Source organism: Dicentrarchus labrax, unplaced genomic scaffold, assembly GCF_905237075.1.
Source record: "Dicentrarchus labrax unplaced genomic scaffold, dlabrax2021, whole genome shotgun sequence".
NCBI lineage: Eukaryota > Metazoa > Chordata > Actinopteri > Moronidae > Dicentrarchus > Dicentrarchus labrax.
The window spans coordinates 28,550,673-28,572,071 of NW_026136706.1; the positions used below are offsets into that span (position 1 = coordinate 28,550,673).

Consider the following 21,399-nt stretch of genomic DNA (forward strand, 5'->3'; position numbering starts at 1 on the left):
TCCGCCATTTCTGTACTGGACTCAAATTGCCTTTACATGGGTTCATAGGAAACAATGCATATACAGTATTGGATATAGTATATATCTATAGTATAGAGCTGAGTGATTACACTCATATATTATGTTTTGAAAACCTGAATTTATATGGTTTGAAACGTTTTTCTCAAGTAGTGCACTTTTTTTTGCAAGTTCAGAAATAATTTAATTAATTTGAACTTTCTTGAACTGTCTTCCTTGGATCATTTGACTGAGTAGCAGAATTGAATTGAACTAAATATCACCAATCTGAATCTAGTTTTTAGAATATTAGATGCTTTATTTCTCTACTTAAATTTGAGTGCAACTTTAAATGACCTTCCAGAATTTTCAAATAGGGGAATTCATACCACATACTCAAGTCAGAAAATTTATTTTAAAGCTAAATATTTAAATGCTATGAACTCATCTAAATTTCAGCATTAAAGCCCTCCTCCAGTCATAATCAGTGTTTGTTCTTGTTCTGATGTTTGAATGCTGTATGTGCAGAGTTTGACACTAGAAGGATGTTTTCACATTCATCTGCTGAAAGTGGAAAGTTTCTCTGAGCTCATTGAAAATCAGATTTTAAGGGGCGGGGCCTACCAGCAGGATTTGTGACATCACAAATAGTCAGGAAGTCAGTCTTGGTCCAGTATCAACTTGTACAGTGTGATGTAGAAACTTGAAGCCACCAGTACACATCCACTGAGAATGGACTTTACAGTGAAGTAGGAGACATCTTGTGTCCAGCAGGGAAACTTTAGAAATCAATTACATTTGCATATTCAGAGATTCTGGAAGTTTTAATGAGGCAGAAGAAGGAGATTACTGTTTAAGGACTTAATTTTTGTTCCAAGCAGACTATTTGGACTATGACCTTTTTTTTTCTTCCATAACACCTCCCATTAGTTCAAAGTCAAAATCTATGCACGGAAGTTGTTGTGGTGTAAGATAATTTGAGTGTTTTTGTTTTTATGATGAATAAACCACAATGGGGACAATGGGACTGAGTTGGTATTTTTTTAATTCGGATAAACTGACCACAAGAACGGCCAATGACGTTGTTAGAGCCTGGCACACACACCGAAGGACTTATATGCAAGTTTGAAGTTGTGGATTCATCATTGTGGACTATGAGAAAAATGTGTGCAGGCATTGCAGACATATGCAGAGCAACTACAGTGCTGTTTTGACACAAGCGTTTTTTTCTGTGAGCCAAAACATCCGACATATCTTTAGTAACGTTATACCACAGGCGAAAGCGTCAGTTTCAAAAAACCCGGCGTGATAGTAGCTATAGTTTCAATAATGTTCACAGGAACATCACAAAGATCCAAATAGAATAGATTACATTTAAAATGATTGCCTTGACAGTCTTTTCACAGTCCACACCACCACCCAGGCGCTGGCTTGACCTTTCTCCTTGCTCTTCTCTCATCCTCAGAGCTCCTTTTACACCGTCTGCCACTACTCTTTCATTGTCCACCTGATGAGCTCTCCTGTCAGCATCGCATGTTTTACACAGCGAGATGAAAGTCTGCAGGGAGTGTGTAAAATGTTATTGGGTGAATAAGCACAGCGCTGGTGCTTCTCTATAGATCCACCACATGTCCGGGGCGCATGCGGACCCCGCTCGTTCTCATCTGGGCCTCGTTCCTTTCCCATGCTGCTTTTTTTACAAGCCGTGTTGTTTTGTTGTCAAATGCATGGTGGGGTTTTTATGGAGCTGGCAGAAAGCTGTTACAGATATTTGTAATGAGCTCTCACACTGTGGTTTGTGAGCATGTGTGGTATGGATTATGGAGGCCTGTAATGAGTGCAGTGTGTCTCTGCAGTGAGGAGGGTCTCCATCTGGCCCATGGGAGCAGCAGTTTGTGGTGTCTGGCCTTGTGTGCTAGAGAAATATGCTCTGTATGGTTTGCACTGATTGGATGCACATAATGGAGAGTGTATAGTATGTTGTGTCCGAGTCCCAAGGCCTATGTGATTGCTCCAAACTATCACTCCCATGACAACAACAAGCATCCTGAGCTGCTGTCACTCCTACAATCAACCAAAAAGCTCTGGATAGCTTCAGAGTAAGGCCCAAGGTCAAAGAGGATCCTGGGTCTTGAGAGTCTTGAGGGTTTGGGAGGGTTGCTGCTCCCTGCTCAGCTGCACTCCTCACAGTTACACGCTAGGATGTATCTGTAAGTGGCCGTAATGCGAGTCCCGCCAGCGCAGCGCAGCCTCACCGCCTTCAGCTTGGAGGTGTGCGGCCGGCAGCAGGAGCAGGTGCTCTTGAAGGGCTGTTTGAGCACCGAGCTGAAGGAGATGAGGGGGTCAGAGCGGGTCGTGTGGCTGCAGTGGCCCTCACAGCGTGCCAGCAACACCATCTGGAACACAGAACAGCAGAGTAAAGGGAGTACAATGAGCCAGTAAGTAATTTATATAGCACCTTTTAAAACTCAAAAGGGAAAAAACAAAGACAGGGAAGGAGATCTATAAAAAGGATTCCTTACAGAGATGGGTTTTTAGAAGCCACTTAAAACAGTCCAAAAATCCAGTAAATCTGAGTGCATAGGGAAGATGATTCCAGAGGATTGGGGCTCTGCCTTGTATTTGGAGCGGGGGGTGGGGGGGTGGATAAAAGGTCAAGATTTGAGGATAAAGTGGAAATGAAACGGAAGCGATGAGATCCACCTGTGCCTACAACAGTAGGCACTGCTAAACAATGCAAGAAAAGAAAGACAGAAGTAGGAATTGTTACGAACAAAAGGTTTGGAAAAAGCAACACGTTCAAATGTGTTGGGGAAATGAGGGAGACTTAATGGGAGGGGGTGGGATTTTTTGGTTGGCTACTTTCAAAAAAAATTTAAAGAAGAAGAAAGGGAAAAGTGTGAATTCCATAGGAGATTTGTGATATTTTGTAGCTGAAGAAAACAGGACTGGATGTGATTAGTAACATGTAGTCAAGATGAGGAAAGGGTCTCTAGGGTACACTATAAGGCCGTGTATTGGCAAGAATCCGGCGATATGATACGTATAATGATACAGGGTTTACGATTCAATATATTTTGATATATTGCAATACTGTAAGCTAGGTGATATATTGCAGTAGAAGTAGATTTTTTTATGAAGAACAGTGGGATCTGTATTTGCATCATAGTCGCCATAACATCCAACATCATAGTCGCAAAAATCAACACAGAATAAATACAATATCACAAAATAAAATATCGCAATATGATATTTTTGAATATTCTTTTCTAGTGCAATGAGATAGTGTTGGCCTATAAGTGAGCTGTGTGTTTAGGCTCAGAATGTCTCCTGAGTCTCGCAGCCAGCCCCGGCCTTGCACCTGCAAACTGAGAGATAGCTACGAGACCAGTCACTCACGCCTACACTTGCTGCAGCTCAGAGCTCAGGTTCACACACAGCCGTCCGAACAGGCTATCGCTGGAGTACATCGCCGGTTGGTATTTTTGGGTGATTTTGGGACACACACACACCAACGCGAAAAAAGCAGCAATCACCGGTTGTTGGGCTGACGTGGCCGGTTGGACAGTTTTAACATATCGCCCATTCCTAATCCAGAGTAATCTATGTGGCTGCATGTAAGTACCCTGTGTCTATAGTTGTGGAGGGAACAAAACCACTGTATCAAGCTTTCCTGTCCCTGTTTCCTTTCCCAAGTCTGACCAGCCAGCTCGCACTCACTCACACACACAGCACAGGCCTGATTAGTGTTGTGTTCGTCCCACTGGCATTCCTCTGTGGGTCACTACATTCCTGTCGCCTCCCTAAACAGACTCCTGTGTCATGTCCTTCTGTCAGCTGCTGTTTGTCGCCACCCATGTACCCACTTTGACAAAAGCCTGTCTGGGGCCATGGCAGGGTGACACATACACACACACACACACACACACACACACACACACACACACACACACACACACACACACACACACACACACACACACACACACACACAATCAGGGGTGTTGTCGCCACTTTAAGACCATTTGTCTTTGTCCTAGCTGAGGATCAGGTTGTCAAACAGAGAATCCTCTCCTGTGACGCCCCTCTCCTCCTCTGCCCACCTCCTCTCTGTCGGCACCTTTTCTGCTCCTCCTTTCATTCATGAGCAGCTAGATAAAAAAAGATGATATGGTTGATGGTCATTTACCTCTTCATGTAAGCCAACGATAGAGTAGAACTTGCTAGTGGTGGCATCCAAAGCAGGGTATGTCTAGGTCTCTTTTAGTGTTTCTGGACTGTTTTGACTGAGTTGGCACAATTGGGTCTCTGACTTATGCAGGGTAAGTATTAAGTATGTGTCTCAGCTTTCCAGTCATTCCCAATTTACACAATTCCAACACTGTTTATGAACCCCAGTAAGCAGCAATATTCCAATACACTAGGCGAAAAGACCACATTTATATCACAAGCAGAAAACTGCATGAGATTAGCAAAAAGTGGGCATGTCTGTAGAGAGACTTGTGGGTACCCATAAAACCCATTTTCATTCAGATATCTTGAGGTCAAGGGATCCCTTTGAAAATGCCCATGCCAGTTTTTCCATTGCTAAAAGGTTTGCCTAAATTTGGAGCGTTATTTGGCCTCCTTCCCGACAAGCTAGGTCAACATGGTACCAATGGATATGTTAGGTCATATAGTTTCATATGATACCAGTATCTTCACTTTATTTTTAAAACGGAGCCCAATACAGCCTCTGAAAGACGGTGTGGAGTAGAAGAGGGAAGGGTTAATTGGAGTGACCAATCAAATTTCAGTGGTGGTCAGTAACACTGCTGTTTTTCTCTGTTTAATGTGTTTAAGTTGTTTCATATCACTTTAAACTACCACTTCATAAACAATTAAAACATAAATACAATCATATTTTAGAAATCTGTTTTGTTTGGCGCAAAGAGCAGGTTTCAGTACTTTAAAAACAAAGATGTAGATGTTGTAATGTAAGTATTTCCAGAATATTGCTCTTTTTTGTAGAACTTGAACATTGAAGTGTCCCTCCTATGAGATGACAATACCAGCAGTGGCCCCAAGACAATTTAAGTTTCAGACACCTGGCTTAGGCCCTGGGTAATTATTCCCCACAGTTTAATCCACAAAAAAATTAATGATTAACCAATAGTGAAAACAATTCTTAGTTTCAGTCCTGACTCAGCGTGTTCATTCTTGACCTTTAAATTAGCAGTTTGACCCTGGGATTTGTTGTTTGTTGATCCTTTTGCAGTATGTACATATACTGTATACAGGCTTATTGTACTGAGACACAGCTATTCCACCCCTGTTGACAGCGAGTTGATCTTTGTTACTTTGACTCACCACTTATTCTCCTGCTCAGCTATCTATACACAGGTTTGCAAAGATCACTTTTCTCATAAACAAAGTTGAGATATTTATAACTGCTGGCTGTGTCTTAAAGGCAGTGGCTGAGAGGTGGGGTTTTTTTGCATTGTAAATAAAACATAATAAAATATAACCTATATAATATATAATATAAAACATTAATATTCAGAAAAGACAATTAGCCCACATTTTATTTGATGGGGGACAGTAAGGAACATGGATAATGAATAGTGGGGCGCTGGGTCAAAACAGGTTGAGAACTACTGTTACCACTGCCTCACTTCTGGCTTTTGCATTCAGGTTGTGCATTTTGTAGTTTGTTCAACACCTCTTAGCCACCGTACATAAACCTAGAGAAAACCTTTAAATTTGTATAGTGCCAATTTACCATTTTCCCTTAAGAAACATTCTCTATACCTGGGCAGCAGATGAAAGTACACAGAGACATGTTCATACCACCCCTTTTACCACACACAGATACCTCTATAAACACACACTCACTCACACACACACACACACACACACACACACACACACACACACAATACAGAAACAATACAAGTCATGGTGCAGGTGGATTGCGTGTGAGCTGTACATACTGACCGTAAAATGGTCGCTCAGCCTGGCGTCCTATCAGTTCTCTGTGTACTGAAACATTAAGAGTGTGTTCAGACCTTCTTTCCCTGAGCCGGGCTGTGGTTTGGCCACCTGCTCCATGCACTCAGAGTCAGAATATTAAAAAAAATCTAGCTGAACAACTGCACCGGAACACAACAATAGGACAGCGTTTGAACAGCCACTTTCCACAACAGTGTCCACATGTTTGGCGTGATTCAACGGGCCTCTCTTTACAGTGGCTGTCTCTGAGCCGTCTGACACTTCAGAGGAAGAAACACCCTCACATCAGTTGGTAACTCTCTTTCCTTTTTCTCTCTTCCTTTAGCCTTTAGTGGCAGGAGAGAGCAGGATGACAGGGAGACGTCCACTTCAGCCAAGTCCCAGCTGAGCTGCAGAATATGTCTGCAGCGTGGCCCATGTCCAGCACCACACACACACACACACACACACACACACACACACACACACACACAACTCCGCAAGAAACCAAGCGTGACTTGTCTAAATGACGGAGAGATGGAGATAAAGAGAAAGAAGCAAAGAAAGCGACACTGGCCAAATGGGAGGCTGTCGAGGGGCAACAAGAGTAATACTAGTAGAAAGAGAAAAATTACTTTTCAGTTAGTTTTTTTGGCCGGGGCTCTGGGTTTTCTTTGCGTCTCCGAGGCTTGGTTTGGAACAAATTGCTTCCCAGATATTTGTAACAAAGTAGTTCATTTGTCAGGTAGACTAGCCCTGTTACCTTAAACAACTTGTTAGCAAAAATGGCCAAAGTGAAGCAGATTGGCTTACATTGTGTGTGTGTGTGTGTGTGTGTGTGTGTGTGTGTGTGTGTGTGTGTGCGTGCATGCGTGCGTGTGTGTGTGTGTGTGTGTGTTTCCACCCTACCTTGGAGTTGCACTTATAAATGGGGTGTGTGATAGTTTCCACAAAGTGGTGCCTCATGCACCGCTCTGGGTTGCTGTCTCCCAGGTGTGGGTTATCGCTAGCCTTGTTGCTGCTGGCAGACTGGACCAAGCCCAGCAGGGGGCAGCACATCAGGACCAGCAGCAGGCCAGAAGGGGGGCCCACAGAGATTGAAGGTTTCATGATGGGACCACCCAGAGGCCCTCGATCCTCACGGGTTATCCAACACGCTGTCCCTTTTATTCTCTGTTTCCTTCTGTTCCTCTTCCTCACTATCGTTCTCACAAGGGGGGTGGGGGGTGGGGGGAGCTGTGTCTCTGTGTTGTTCCTGCTAGTGCAGCGGAGGTTCAAGGTCAGCGTGCTGTAGGGAGACAGGTAGTAGGAGGGTTGCTTCCTCCGCCCGCTCCATCCCCCACTGTCTGGATCCTCCGCAGTCTGGAAGAAGGCAAACGGAAGGCATCAGCGGGAACATGAACTGATAAATGCAAAAAAAGAAACAATATTGTGTGTGTAGGCAGTATGTTTTGTCTATTAGTCATTTGTGCATCCAAGGAAACTACTTCAAGTGCTGTAGAAAAGATCACACACTCCCTTTTGTGTGTGTGTGGCTACCTACAGACCGATTCTCATAGATATTTTTGCCAGTTCTTGATGATTGACTGTTTGATGAGTGTGTGTGTGTGTGTGTGTGTGTGTGTGTGTGTGTGTGTGTGTGTGTGTCTGGCTGCTAGAGTGCGTCTCCTTTATTCTGCGGTCTCCCCTGTACACCCACACACAGCACACACACATGTAGACACATAAGTCCTGGTGCTTTTATTACAGAGGAGAAACTTAAACCATGCAGTCAGGCCCTTTCCTCTCCCTACGAATGACTTTTTTTCATTAAAACAAATCGCTCTCCCAACAAGCCCTCTCATGACTGCAAACCCTCTGCCAGTCCCCGCAGCATATTTTCACATGTATTTATGTAGTTCTTTCTTTTTCCAACTTCATAGTTTTATTGTCCTCCTGACAATAAGGGTTCGTGTTAAGAGGGAGCTCGATGCTGGCTGAGGCAGGGTTGCTAACAGGCAATGTGTTGTGAATTAGGGAGAGGTGTGTTAACATGTGGGGTCAAGGAGTGAGAACGGAGCGTAATGATCTGGGTTTAAGGTTCAAGATTTATTTTATATTGTTATTACTGTTTACCCAGTCTATACAATCAGGTTTTTTATGTTGAGATCTGTAAATACACGTACATTCAGGAGTCTGTCTTGAGTAGCTTGACTACTGGATTGGTTTTCACTAGCTACTCGTAAATTCATGAATTAGTTTGTACATACATTTCTTCCAAAGTTCTTAAGCTTGACTCATATTTGTCCTTTAAGAGGTTACAGTAAAACTATGGAGTTCCTCATAAATGTAACAAAGAGCTAGATTGTAACTAGAATGTGGTTGCACATTAAAACATAAAGGTTATATGACATTTGTATAAATATGACATTTAAAATGTTAATATAGCAGTAAACAACTTTTAGCTATGTGAAGATATAGTGGAGTAATGGTGTCCTGAGCAGAGAATGGTGCCGCCTGTGTTGCTATCGCATTTTCTCCGTGGTTTGTTTGGCCACACGTGCCTTAGTTATCAAAGATTTAAGGATTTATTTTAACTAAAGCAGAGTTGGTGATTGGTGGAATCTCCAATCAAATCTTTCCAGGTTACATCAAAACAGCATTTTGATCAATGGGTCAGATGTGTCAACCACATTCCATATTACTCATCACTTTAAATGGATGATATTGAGCATGCTAGTGTTAGCTGTGTCAGTTGGTTCAGTTAACTATATACACCCTGGCAGTTACTGGGTGTCAGTATTTAGCAACAACTAATGTAGGGCTGCAACTAACGATTATTTTAATTATCCATTCAAGCCCAAATTTATTTATATAGCCCCAAATCACAAAGTGCCTCAAGAGGCTTTACAATCTGAACAACATTCACCACCCTCTGTCCTTAGACCATTGAATAATATGTCGATCCTTTTCAGGATTAACTGATTACTTGTTTGATCCATAAAATGTCAATCAGCTTTTCCCATAGCCCAAAGTAACGTCCTTAAGTGTCTTGGATTGTTTTGTCCACAACCCAAAGACATTAAATTTACTATCATACAGGACTAAAGAAACCAGAAAAGAGCAGCTGAAATCAGAGAATTTGGAATTTTTTTTCTTAACCTCTTCACAACTACCCTAACCCTACCACACCTATATACACCTAACCCTAACCTTGGCACTGGCGGGCAAGTGGGTTTTAACAGGTTGAAAAAAATAATAGTAATAATAGTTCCCTATGTAAGAATTAGTTTCCACTTAAATACATATAACTAGTCTAAGTTAAGAAGGGCTGGTTGAACCGGCTCATGGTCTATATGTATTTTGTGTGCACCTGTACATGACCATAAGAGTGATGCTGATACTGTGGCTGTAGCTACATTCTTGAGCGGGAGCACTTGATAGTTAAAGCAGAGGAAATGGACAAAGATCCCTCTCTAGCATCCATTTTCATCAGTGCATGACTCTACATTGATTTCCTCATTTGAACTGAAATCACAGAACAAGTTAACTCAAAACCCTCATATGCCCCCCCTCCCCCAAGCCCCCCCCAATTCCAACCCCAATGTTTTTCTTTCTAAGGGGAATCATTTAACCTTAACATTCCTCCTGAGAGAAATAGAAGTATCGTTTGGCCTGTTAAAATAAATACTCCCCGAGATGTTTTGTTGGCCCGTCGAGCGTTTGCTGCAGGGTTTACATAGCAGACGGCCAAGCGTTCGGAGCAACGGGCCGCCTCATGTAGCCAGCACCCATCAGCACCTCCAGCCCTGCCAGCCGTACCTGGCCTAGCGTTACAGTGGCGACTGTTATCCCCATCTCTGCTGCTGGTATCACTACCAGCATCATTAGTGCGCTGGTCTCAGGCATTCAGGACAGAGCCTGAGTGTAGACTACAGGATCATTTAAAGGATTAAATCAATAAGAGGTTTTCCATCCAAGACAGGATGAAGGAAGACAAGTGGAGGCATGCAATACAGATTAGTCCAATGAAGATAAGACTTATGCAGGTACTGGATATAGTTTTTACAAGATATATATACCTCCACCTCTTTTAAACTCCACATTGGGCCCCCATTGACCCCCCAGGACACCCACCTACCAAACTTTATATTCCCAGTAAAGGTCCAGTTTGGAACATTTAGGAGGATCTATTATCCGAAATGGAATATAATCTTCATAGGTATGTTTTCGTTAGTGTATAATCACCTAAAAATAAGAATTGTTGTGTTTTGTTACTGTGTGGGTCACCTTCAATGCATAACATCTACTAGTTACTGTATGCATATGCACCATGTAAGAATATTATCGTCCAAAGTAATTAAAAAGATTTTTATGTATTTATAATAATTGATCAAATGACTCACTCATAGTGATAAACCCAGATAATTACTGGACTTGGCCCTTGGCTCTACAGCGAGTTTCAGCCTCTTTCAGTTTATTGTTCTGGTTTTAGGGCCAAAAACTTCACAGTTTGGGTTCATTCACAGCATCGTTTTGATGCAAAGCAGGCAACAACCCACTTCACACTACATGCTCAGCACCAATTTGGGACTAGCTGGTGAACATAGTGGAGCATTTAGCAACTTAAGAGTCAGATATTTCCCTCAGGAGTGGGTAGAGACCAAAAACAGAGCTGAAAATTAGAGTAAATATTGCACATGCACATGCAGTGAATTTGTGAATTAAATAAGTCTGTGGCAATGTGGCAGTTGGCCAGAAGGTAATCCACTGTGGAGGAACAGACAATATACATAAAATGATTTCATGAAGTGAAAACAAGTTAAATCAATTCAGATCAAACATGACAATGTAACTGTATTTATAGACACACAAGAAAAACATGCTTTGTATTTCCTCGTAAATCACGAATCCCCCCCTAGAACATGTGTTTTTGTTAAACAGACAACAGGTCTAGGCCTTGCCGTGAAGTCAAACAAACAACATAATGATCCACTTTGTAAATACCAAGACCAACCAAACTTTATTTTACCCAAATGTTGTCTTTTTGGTCTATAGCCAGCTCTGTCCTCTCCGATGAACAATTAGGTGAGCTAGACAGACATTTTCACCATTTTAACTTTTTATGTGCAGCAAAGGGAGGTTTTTCTATTGATTGTCATTTGCCTGTTATGCAGCCAGCTGAAGCAGCCCTGCTCTAACTGCATTGCTATGCAAACGGGGGCATCCCTTAGTACAAGGTGACTACACATCATAATTACTGTCTCTTTTAGTGACTCATGCTTAAGCTTTGGAAGCTGCTGATATCAATACATAGAATGGCAGCTGGCTCACATAATGGGGCTTTTAGAATAATACGGAGATAGTATCAGTGTGAGTGAGTTCATTACTGCACTGTCAGTGTGCAAACTGAGCGCTTATCCTTGTGTGTGATGCCTGGCTGCCTCCCTGTCTGTCTGTACTGTCGGCTGGAGCAGAAGTAAACAAGGTCACGGGGTTTGGGGTAGCGCTGTCAAGGAATTTCAGGTGGTTTAGGGTGTTAAGGATGCGGTATTATCACCATTTTTGTTGTTTTTGCGAATTACTTTGTAGGAAAAATGTAGTTGTCAGGCTGTCAGTACCTGTTTATACTAATCACCTATACTCTCCCTCCTCCTGTCTCCTGTGGCTGGCTTGTCAGTAGTAGTAGTTCATTATCGTGGCTATCAGTCCTTCTTTGAGGAAGGCACAACACATTCCTGGTCCTTACTTGTTTCAAAGCCCACCTTATTTCCAACGACCTGTTTGAACCATTTCAATCCGGTTTCCGCTCACAACACAGCACAGAAACAATTGCAAACACAAATCACAATTGTGTCCCACTGTAAAGTGCACCCTCGTCCTCTACTGGTATCTTCTCTACAGCCATCTCTCCATGTTTTTGCTTCCGGCTTCATTCCCAGGACAGATCAGATCAAGCAGAGGTCTGATCTACAGTAATTGGGAGGAATGTTGGATATGTCACCTTGGGTCCTTACTGTTTCATTACTATAGGCAGCTATGTTGGCAACAGAGCTTCACAAAATACAACAAGTCATTCATTCTGAATTACCCATGACATTTCAGCTCGATTAAAGTAAACAACTTCTCTTGATGACTATTGTAGAAAAACTGCTGCAAGGCCAGGCTCCATCCAGTAAAACTCCACCAAGAAAGTCAAATTTTCCATTTGACGAGCTGAGGGATATTTTTTGAATGTGAACCCCCCCCCCATTATCTCTGTTAAAATGCATTTAGATACATTTGAGTTTGAGGAACAGTATGCAGTCAAGCACAAGAAACACATTTTTACGGTTTTAGGCACATCAAGCCTAAATGGCTGAAGTCCAGATTCTCAGTTCTGTCGTCCTAAATCCTCGGCCCTGACATCCGTGACACCAATCCATGTTCGGAGCTCAGTGGAGTGGGACTACTGTGCGTGTGGTGAAACACTAGAAAACAGTGCTTACACTGTTGCTGCTTTAAATGTAAAGAGATATTCTCCAGCGAGAAAGGGGGAGAGGGCAGGCTTTGTTGTACAGATGCCTGGAGAGTGGGGAGACATTCAGAAATCAGCAATCACAACCTTCCCGTGTGTGCAGTGCATCGAACAGAAAGGGATCCAAAGCATTGCCTTTATTATCAGAGAGCAAGGACGAGGCGGAAGAAATTCCATAATCATGGACCAATAGAGGCAAGAATCAACAAGGCCAGCAAGTAAAAATAATTTTTAACGTCAGCTCTTGCACGGCACATTTACCACTCAGTTCTTACTCATTTTTTTAATAACTGGTCCTTCCCTTCAGACAGAGGCAGACTAAAGCATGTTTCTCATTACCGCCCGCGACCGTCAAATTTTCATGCTTTATGATGCTAACGTTAACCTGAACTTTGATAGCTTAGTATTGTGGAAATACCACACAGTGGTTATGATAGTCATGAACCTGTAACCCCACAAACTAATGTAAATAGTTACTGGTGTGCTCCCTGACCTTGATGATTGCTTACTACTGGAGACAGCAAGCCTTGATGACAATTCAAGTAAAATGTAGAAAAAGTAAAAAAGCGTTATTTCCATCTACTTTGTCTGTAGTTGTCGCTTTACACAACCACACCGCGTTTGGTAAGCTAATAGCAAGTTGCTAGAAATTGTCAAGATATTGTTGTTATAGAAACAAAACCCACTTGCGGATTGTTTTTCTCTCAATGCAAAAACGCTTTATCCCAGCTCTACTCAGCGGCAGTCAGCGTTTTTCTACCAGAAAAAAAAACATGATGTGGACACAAGCCCCTGCAATCTTACCCTTATGTATCGGAAAGGATAAAAAACAAAAAAGACCCTCAAAACCATGCACACTACTTCAGAGAAATCCAAAGCTTGACAGCAGAAGCCTCTTGTGCCTATTTATGGTTGCTTAGCTATGACTGGGCAACAGCAGTTTGGGGTGGTGGGTTAACAAACAGTCAATTGTTTCAGCTCTAGATTAAACCTAGACCCTGTTTTGCCTACGAGATAAGTGGCCAGTCTGTTCATTGGCTCAGTTTTTTCTTAAACAAATTTAGAAATAAATTATAAATGTAATAATTTGGCACAACAACTGAAAAAATCTACAACATTCTCTTCGGTCAATGTGGGATTCTCGGTACTCAAAAACTTATTAGAGAGCCAAAGCTGGAGGCACAGGAACAGATGAAATTAAGAAGCAGCATGTATTATATGTAACTACACACATATTAAGTGTGGAGACCTACCTCTAGATGTGTGCTTATTAAAAGACATATCACATGTCACATAACAAATAAAATTTTGTAAATTCCACCTTATTTTGTAGATGCAGCTTTAGCCGTATCGCCAAGGGGCAGATCGTTTGAGAAGAGCCCTGTATCTGCAAAAAGATCCAGTCTGGGTTGAGAATATGTGGGGAGCCAAACCACAAAACCACAATACAATCCCTCCCCACATACCACAATCCCTCTGGTTTGAAGCTTTAGGACTTTAGGAGTTATGAGATGGTGATTCCAAACTTTACACCTCTTCCAAACTTCAGAGGGAAATCTTTATACTCCAATACAATTAGTGGCTAGTTACAGTTATTTTAGCTACTTTTTTAAACTTCTACATAATAACCTATGGTATATATATTATGACATATAATGCTGACAAGGGCCACATATTGAGTACTTTACTGTTATTGATAATACTTCTGTACTTTTAATCAAGTCAAATTTGAAATGTAGCACTTTTACTGAGTGTCTTTAAAGTGTTGCATTGATACTTTTACTTAAGGAAAGGTTCTGAATACCAGTGGGAAAGTGAGATTTACTAAACAATGAAAGTGAAACAGATAATTGTGACTCCAAGCACTGAAATAATTTGGTGATTCATCACTTCCATCATAGTGAAATTAACTGATGACAATTGTGATAAATGGAGCGAAGCCTGCGAGCTAGTTCAGGCAGTCAACTCGAGCTGCGCACAGGTCTCACTCCATAATCACTAACCAAGCGCACCCTTCCAATCTGGCGGTCTATTTAAGCAGCAAAATTTCCCAGCTCTCCCTCTGCTTTGTCTTGCATCACTTTGCTGCTACTCTCTAAGCTATCGCTGCCTGCTGCACTGTAAGCCCCACCACCACCCCAGCATCCACCTGTAGGCTCGGGCTAGATAGATATATACTTTATTAATCCCCTATTGGGGTAATTCTTCTTTTCACTCTTTTTTATTCTTACACACACACAAACAGGCTGAAATACACACTTCACACTTGTGGACATGCAAACAGCTACCAGTCCACACTCCATATTGTGGTCTGTTGGATTTGAACCGCCCCTATAGGCTAGGGGTTTAAGGTATTTGCGCATCACTCCCCAATATCTCTATGTAAACATATCTGCAGGGAATGATGAGGTCGGAGCCAAAATCTAAATATGCTATACAGCTGTAATAAACATTTCAAACGTAAGTTGTCTGACTGAACTACTTAAATGTTTAAATCAGTGTTTCTCCTTGTTCCTACAGCGTGCTGTTTGAATGCTGTCTGTGCAGAGTCTGACACTAGAAGGATGTTTTCACATTCATCTGCTGAAAGTGGAAAGTTTCTCTGAGCTCATTGGAAATCTGCAGTAGGTAACTTTTAAAATAGTAATTTTTTGTCATATTTGCTGAAACTTTCCCTATATCCTGACAGTAGAACATGAGACAGGTAATCTGTGAAACAATCAGCTTCCTCTGGCTCCTCCTAGTGCTCCTAATGGGATTTGCAAGAATCCACCGGGCCTGAACGAAAACAACCAATCAGAGCCAAGAAAGAGTCTTTCTCAGACATTTTTTAAGATATAAGATACCTACTTCAATATCTTACCATCACTAACATGCTGATAGTGAAAGAAAATATAACAGGAAATGCAAAACTTATTTTAAATTACATGTGAGCGATCTCATAGTTGAGGTATTTTCATTTAAAATTTGATAGCATTTTAGTAATTTTGAGTCCTCAGCGTAGCGCAGTTTGAGAACCAGTGGACTGGACAGTTACAGTCATTAATTTTGACACATTTAAACCAAACAATTAATTATTGAATGATTAATCTTTAATAAATAATTGGTAGAAGTAATGAAAATACACTGACACAAAAAAGAGTCATGATGTTTTGCTCAAGAGGTAAAAGTGGAACAATCATCTCAGAATCTGTTATGAAAAGTGACACACCATGAAGTCTCCCAACTGTTCCAGCCATATGTCGTGTAGAGCAAAATTTCTCAGTCCACGTTACTACGTTTTGTTCCTAGCAGTGGGGTGCATGTATAAATATCCCCTGCCCACCTTACTTATGGGTTTTTGTTCTCACAAACCCGCACACATATCCACATGCAGCACACGGGGCTGTGTGGCGTTCTCGTTGTGCTCTGGGGCTCTAACCATGGCTGGGATGCTGGTGTGTGATGGCATATGGGCCAGAGAGCCAGATCTTCAGAGGGACCCTCAGCTTTATCGCCCAGGCCAGCCGGCAGCTGAGTACACAGTTGTTGTCCAGGGGACGGGTCCGTCTGCGGTGGCGATGCCGTCACACAGAAAACAGGTGCATCAAAGGACACCAGAGGAGGGGGGAATGACAGGTACAGAGGGAGGGGGAGTGTAATTTTTTGAGCCATCATGAATGCCTCTTCCCATCTCTACCCCTCCCTCTCTTCTTCTCTCCAACTACATCATCGCACTCCTTTCTGATTTGCTCCGATGCTTCAACCCCCTCCCTCCCCACCAACCTTACCTCCCTCCATTGTTTCACCAGCTTTTAATAAACTAAAGGGCAGATTCCTGACTGGAGCAAGGGGGGCGGGCAAACCCACAGACCTGTCCTCCAGCCACAGGCGCACACACACACACACACACACACAGTATGGCATGCAGAGTGCCAAGCTCTTCCACTGTCTACTGACGCCAGCTCCTGAAACACACACACAAACTTAGGCTTTCCTCTCTCACCCACACACACACACACTCACCCTCTCCTACCCTCCCCACGCGCCAACCTCCTAAAAGCTAAGCTCCTCACTAAATATATCCCCCCCAGTAAAGATAAGACAAACAGTGTGGATTTGAGAGCAGTGTACAGCCAATGACAGACAGCCATGTGAGCTGGAGCTAAGCTTGTGTTAGCTTTGCAATTTAGGCTTCTCAGAAACAGTGGAGACAGAAAGGGAAGACAGAGAGGACATATATGTCTGAATCTTCTCCGATTTCTAGCTCTTTATGGCTGCTTTTCAGCGCACCATACTGTGGGTGATCAGAATGTGGTGTGAACAGAAAACAGAACCCCTAATCTTGCCGGGTCAACAAACATGCACCTCAAATCCTAAATCTGCTCTCTTCATCCTCATCAGACAGAGAGAAAAAAACTGAGCGAGCTGCAGGCTAAAACCAGTGCATGAAACCAGATCAATCCTCCATTCAGCTCAAAGCCTGAGGCTCTCTCGAAAAGAGTGAGTGAAGGAGTCGTGGGCGTGTTTGTTTTATCATGCTGGACCAGGTTTTTCAGGGGGCAGCGGAGATCTGTCACATGCCTGTCTGGCAGGGCGGCGTTAAGGATCTTCTCCATGGCCTGCGGTTCGTGCAGAGCATCCATTTGTCAGAAGCACATTCCTGCGGCGGTGAGACATTGTGAACTGCCTATCGGAGCTTCAACACTGTCCAAATAAATACGCTCACAATGGGCCCCTGTGTGTGTGTGTGTGTGTGTGTTTGCATGCATGTGTGAGAATATGAAACATGAGAGTGCAGACACAAAAGCGGCCGCACACTGCTGTGCCAGAGCATTGCTGTCTATCTGCACCTGGCTGAATGTGCGATCTTTCAAACTCTCTTCCCCTCCAAACAGCGCAGAGGTGATTTTCAGTCTGAGCAGCAGAGAAAGAGACCCCTCCTTGTGCAAACTGTTTCTCATCTGGTGTCATTGGAAGTGCAGAGGGACGTCTGGAAGGATGTTTGCATCATGCAGTCTCACTCTCTTTCTCCTGTGTCAGTCCCTGTCACCTCCTCCAGCCCTCTTTTTCTCTCACCCTCGCACACATCTCAGTTTCATTCTGTTTCTCCTATTTATTGTGTCTTTCTCTGGCACTGCCTGTCTGTCTCTTTCTCAGATGTTTTCCTTCCTACTTGGACTCCCCCAACCCCTCTTGTTATCCCCCCAGGGTCTTTTGTAGTCACTTCATTTTTCATTTAAACACCTTCTCCCTCTTTCTTTCTCACACACACGCCTCTCCTTCTCAGATCGATGGAAGTGGTAGCTTTTCTCCTCCTCCTCCTCCTCCTCCTCCTACCTACCACAGAGTCTATTATATCTGTCATCATCTCTTTCGAGCATAAGCCAGCACCCTCGGGGTCCAACAGAGTGGGCCAAGTCAATCATACACTCACGGACATAAACGCACACACCTGTAAAACACATATCCAAAGTTATTCACACCGCTATTAACCTCCGACACACACACAGACACACACACACACACACACACACACACACACACACACACACTCCCTACAAGCTCCGCGAGCTCCGCTATCCTTCCAGCCTCGCTGTCAGTGCCTGATTAGCAAATCCGACGGTGCCAACACAAACATGTTTCCTCCTATTACACATCATGTCACACTGTTTTCCTAATCATAACCACTTGCAGTTTCTGGACACGTGCAGAGCAGAAAATACCTGCAGTAAAAGAGGAATGCGCACCTGAGCCCAGGGATGTGCAACAGAGAAATAGCTGAAGTTGTGCGAGTATCATGCATGTACAGCTATGTGACAATGCATGCATCACGTTATCTCACACCCAACCTGTGGTAGTTTATACCGAAAACAACATCTGTTAAAAAGTAACTACAGGCTAGTTTTTTTTATATATCTTCGGCTTATTGGGGATTAAAAAAAGGAGGACTGGTGCCCCTGTGGCTGTAGACCTGATCCTGAGGTGTGACACCTAGGCTCTTACCTTCAGCGTCCGGCAGCAGGAGGACAGCAGAGGTATCCAGAGAGAGGCTGAGATCCTGCACGCAACCCTGGATTTTGTTGTTCAACTATTGTTTCCCAGCCAGCTCCTCTCTCCTCCCGCTTCTACCTCTCTCTCACACACACACACACACACACACACACACTGATTGTCTGAGAGCTATTCTCTCCTCCCTCTGTCTGACTGTCTCTCTCACCTCCTCTCTCTCTCTCTCTCTCTCTCTCTCTCTCCCTGTGTCCCACAGTCTCTCTCTCTCACTTTTCTCGAGCAGGGAAATCAGCAGAAAGAGGGAGCAGCCTGGATGCTCTGCCTGTGAGGACGCTCGTCACATGTGGATCGTGACACAGCAGTCGTATATCATACGCCCTTTCTCTCTCTCTCTCTCTCTCCACACACACACCAGCTGACGCACCGACACGCTCCACAACGGCAAATGGGAATTCCAGCCCTGGACGGCTCTCTGCTCGGCCCATCAGGAGAGAGAGCTGACCAAAAGCTGCAGCCAGTTTTACGAGGTCAGGGTTATAAAACTGTTAGCAGATTTAGTTTATTTAAAAACAACTGGCCCCTGTGGCCTTCCTCTTCACACGCCTTCTCCCGCCATGACATGAGGGGCGGGGGTGTGCAGGTGGGGGTGGGTGAGGGTAGTTAAATAACTCACCTCAGCAATCATCACTTGGTGGGGACATCAGTGTTGTAGGTACAGTTGAGATTGTGACACGGGGATATCCTACACCTGCAGGCAGAGTTAAGGTTATATATGTTGAATATGTTATCATGGAAGTTTTTGGAAATGTTCAGATTTATAACCAAATGAAGACACTATCATCTGCCCTTGCAATATTTCACATTATTTTTAGGAAAAGTAGATTTTCAGGCAGGGCGCCCTGATAAATATATATTTGGTATTTTAATATCTGCTTGTACAAAAGTGCTCACAAGGCACAATACAGGAGTACTACTAATTTATCGTGGCACATTTCTATTAAAATCGGGCATATCTTCACATGGCTTAATTTAAGCTTAATTTTAAGTGAGTCCAGTATGTTTTAGTGCCATTTGAATTCATTTCATTTATGAAGTATGTTATCATGATTATTGTGATAATATTGTGTATGGAAATTGTCATATTGTCCTATGACTAATGTGTTCCTCAAAGGACCAGTGTGTAGGATTTAGTGGCATGTAGCGATGAAGTTGCAGATTGCAACTAACTGAACACCTCTCACGTCTGCATTTGATGACCTGGGAATAAGCATTGACTGAAATATGTAGGAGAAACTATGGTGGCCACAAAACTCGCAAAAAATGCAAATATCTACAGCCAGTGTTTGAATTGTTTTGAATTATGAATTATTCTACAAGATTTTGTTGAGTATTAAACAAATGAACCTACAATGCTGTTTGATTTATATTCTTTCCTCTCAGGTCTCTGACCAACATGTCATTGTCTGCAAACTTTACCTCCTCTAAAATGTTAGTTTTTTATTTTATTTTTTCTATTGCTTACTCACTTACAGACTCAGATACAGGACCCAGTGGGTCATATTTGTTGGATTTTTCATTTGGGATTTTTTGTCTTCATCTGTAAACAATTATATGACGGTGCTGTGCCTGTATGTTTGGACACAAGGAAAACAACAGCAACAGAGCCTGGCGCAGACCAGAACAGATCCAAACTGCAACAACCTCATCCATCATCCTCGCATGGCTCCAAACAGACACCCTGAAGATATAAAGGAACTGATGTGAATGAGTGAGGCTGCGGTCATACCTTCTCCGAGGCATTGTACACAACTTCTGCCAGATGATTGCACTTTGCTTCTCTCTATCTCTCTCTCTGCCTTTCTGGAATGTTAGTGGTTGAGTTTGTTAAACAGTTTCAAATTAGCGGCGTGATATCAAAAATGGAGGTATAATCCTCTGTTTGGGGCATGGCGAGTATCCAGAGGAAAAGAAAAACACACAGCCAGACAAATCAGTCACATTATCTAATACCTAAGCACTGAGGATGCATTCTTTCAACATGTTTCACACATAGGGGGTGGGGGGCAGGTTGGGGAGGGCACAACATAACAAACTAATGTTTTTTCATAGCCTGGACATGTAGGAAAAGGGCAGTCAAACAGTGTGGGAATAACAATGAGTGGAACAAAGGTAAAAATAATAACTTGGGCTGTGTGAGGCTGGCAGCCTATGTTCAGATACTCATTGTATCACACACACACACACACACACACACACACACACACACACACACACACACACACACACACACACACACACACACACACCTTGGTATGTAGAGTCAAAACTCTCGGGGGAAATAAGGGGAGCGAGCTGCACCACACTAAGTAGGGCTTAGTGGGTCAAAAGTTTAAGAAGCACAATTACCTGAAAGACCTCGGCTGACCCCCAAATTTCTCACCTTCTGTTCCCTCACTCACACACACACACACACACACACACACACACACACACACGCACACTCACACACACACACACACACACACACACACACACATACACACACACCTCCGACAGAGGCGATTTACAGCCGGCAGCAGGAGAGGGTGAAAACTTATACACCACCAACAGGCTCCTGGAGAGAAAGAGAGTGAGAGACCCACGTAAGCACAGTTTGCATTTTGATTACACTTTCAGGCACCGTAAATGATCACCACTGTGAACAGTGTCAAATGAAAAGGCCATAACTCACCTGGACAGAGCCTTACCGCCTCTCCTTGGCTTACTCGCCTTGTGTGCACATGAGAGGTGGTGACAGGGAGTGAATGGCTTCAGATAATGTATCATAATATCACATTAAGAAAATGTTCAGCGAAGCCAAATGTGAATCCCATATGCGGGGAGGGTGAGGGGAGGGCGGGGTGAAAAGCAGAGAAAAGCCAGAGGATATATTGAGCAAAAGGAGA

General features: G+C 43.1%; 1 protein-coding gene across 2 annotated transcripts; it reads right to left on the reverse strand.

Moving 5' to 3' along the window:
* Positions 1 to 1,024: 1,024 nt before the first annotated feature.
* ndp (norrin cystine knot growth factor NDP) lies at positions 1,025 to 20,680 on the reverse strand. Of its 2 annotated transcripts, XM_051403399.1 has the most exons (4): positions 20,241 to 20,680; positions 19,128 to 19,202; positions 6,877 to 7,329; positions 1,025 to 2,393 (listed from the first exon to the last, which is right to left on the reverse strand). In XM_051403399.1, exons 2-4 carry the CDS (start codon positions 19,137 to 19,139, stop codon positions 2,169 to 2,171), a joined length of 690 nt encoding a protein of 229 aa, XP_051259359.1. In that variant the 5' UTR covers positions 19,140 to 19,202; positions 20,241 to 20,680; the 3' UTR covers positions 1,025 to 2,168. The 2 variants fall into 2 exon arrangements, with proteins under 2 accessions (XP_051259359.1, XP_051259358.1); XM_051403398.1 differs by having other exon boundaries at positions 19,128 to 20,680.
* Positions 20,681 to 21,399: the final 719 nt, after the last annotated feature.

What these genes read in the sequence shown, in the direction of transcription:
- ndp (XM_051403399.1), bottom strand. An exon ending in TTTATAAGTGCAACTCCAAG is followed by an intron (nt 2,394 to 6,876) that starts GTAGGGTGGAAA and finishes TCTGTGTTCCAG; the next exon opens with ATGGTGTTGCTGGCACGCTG.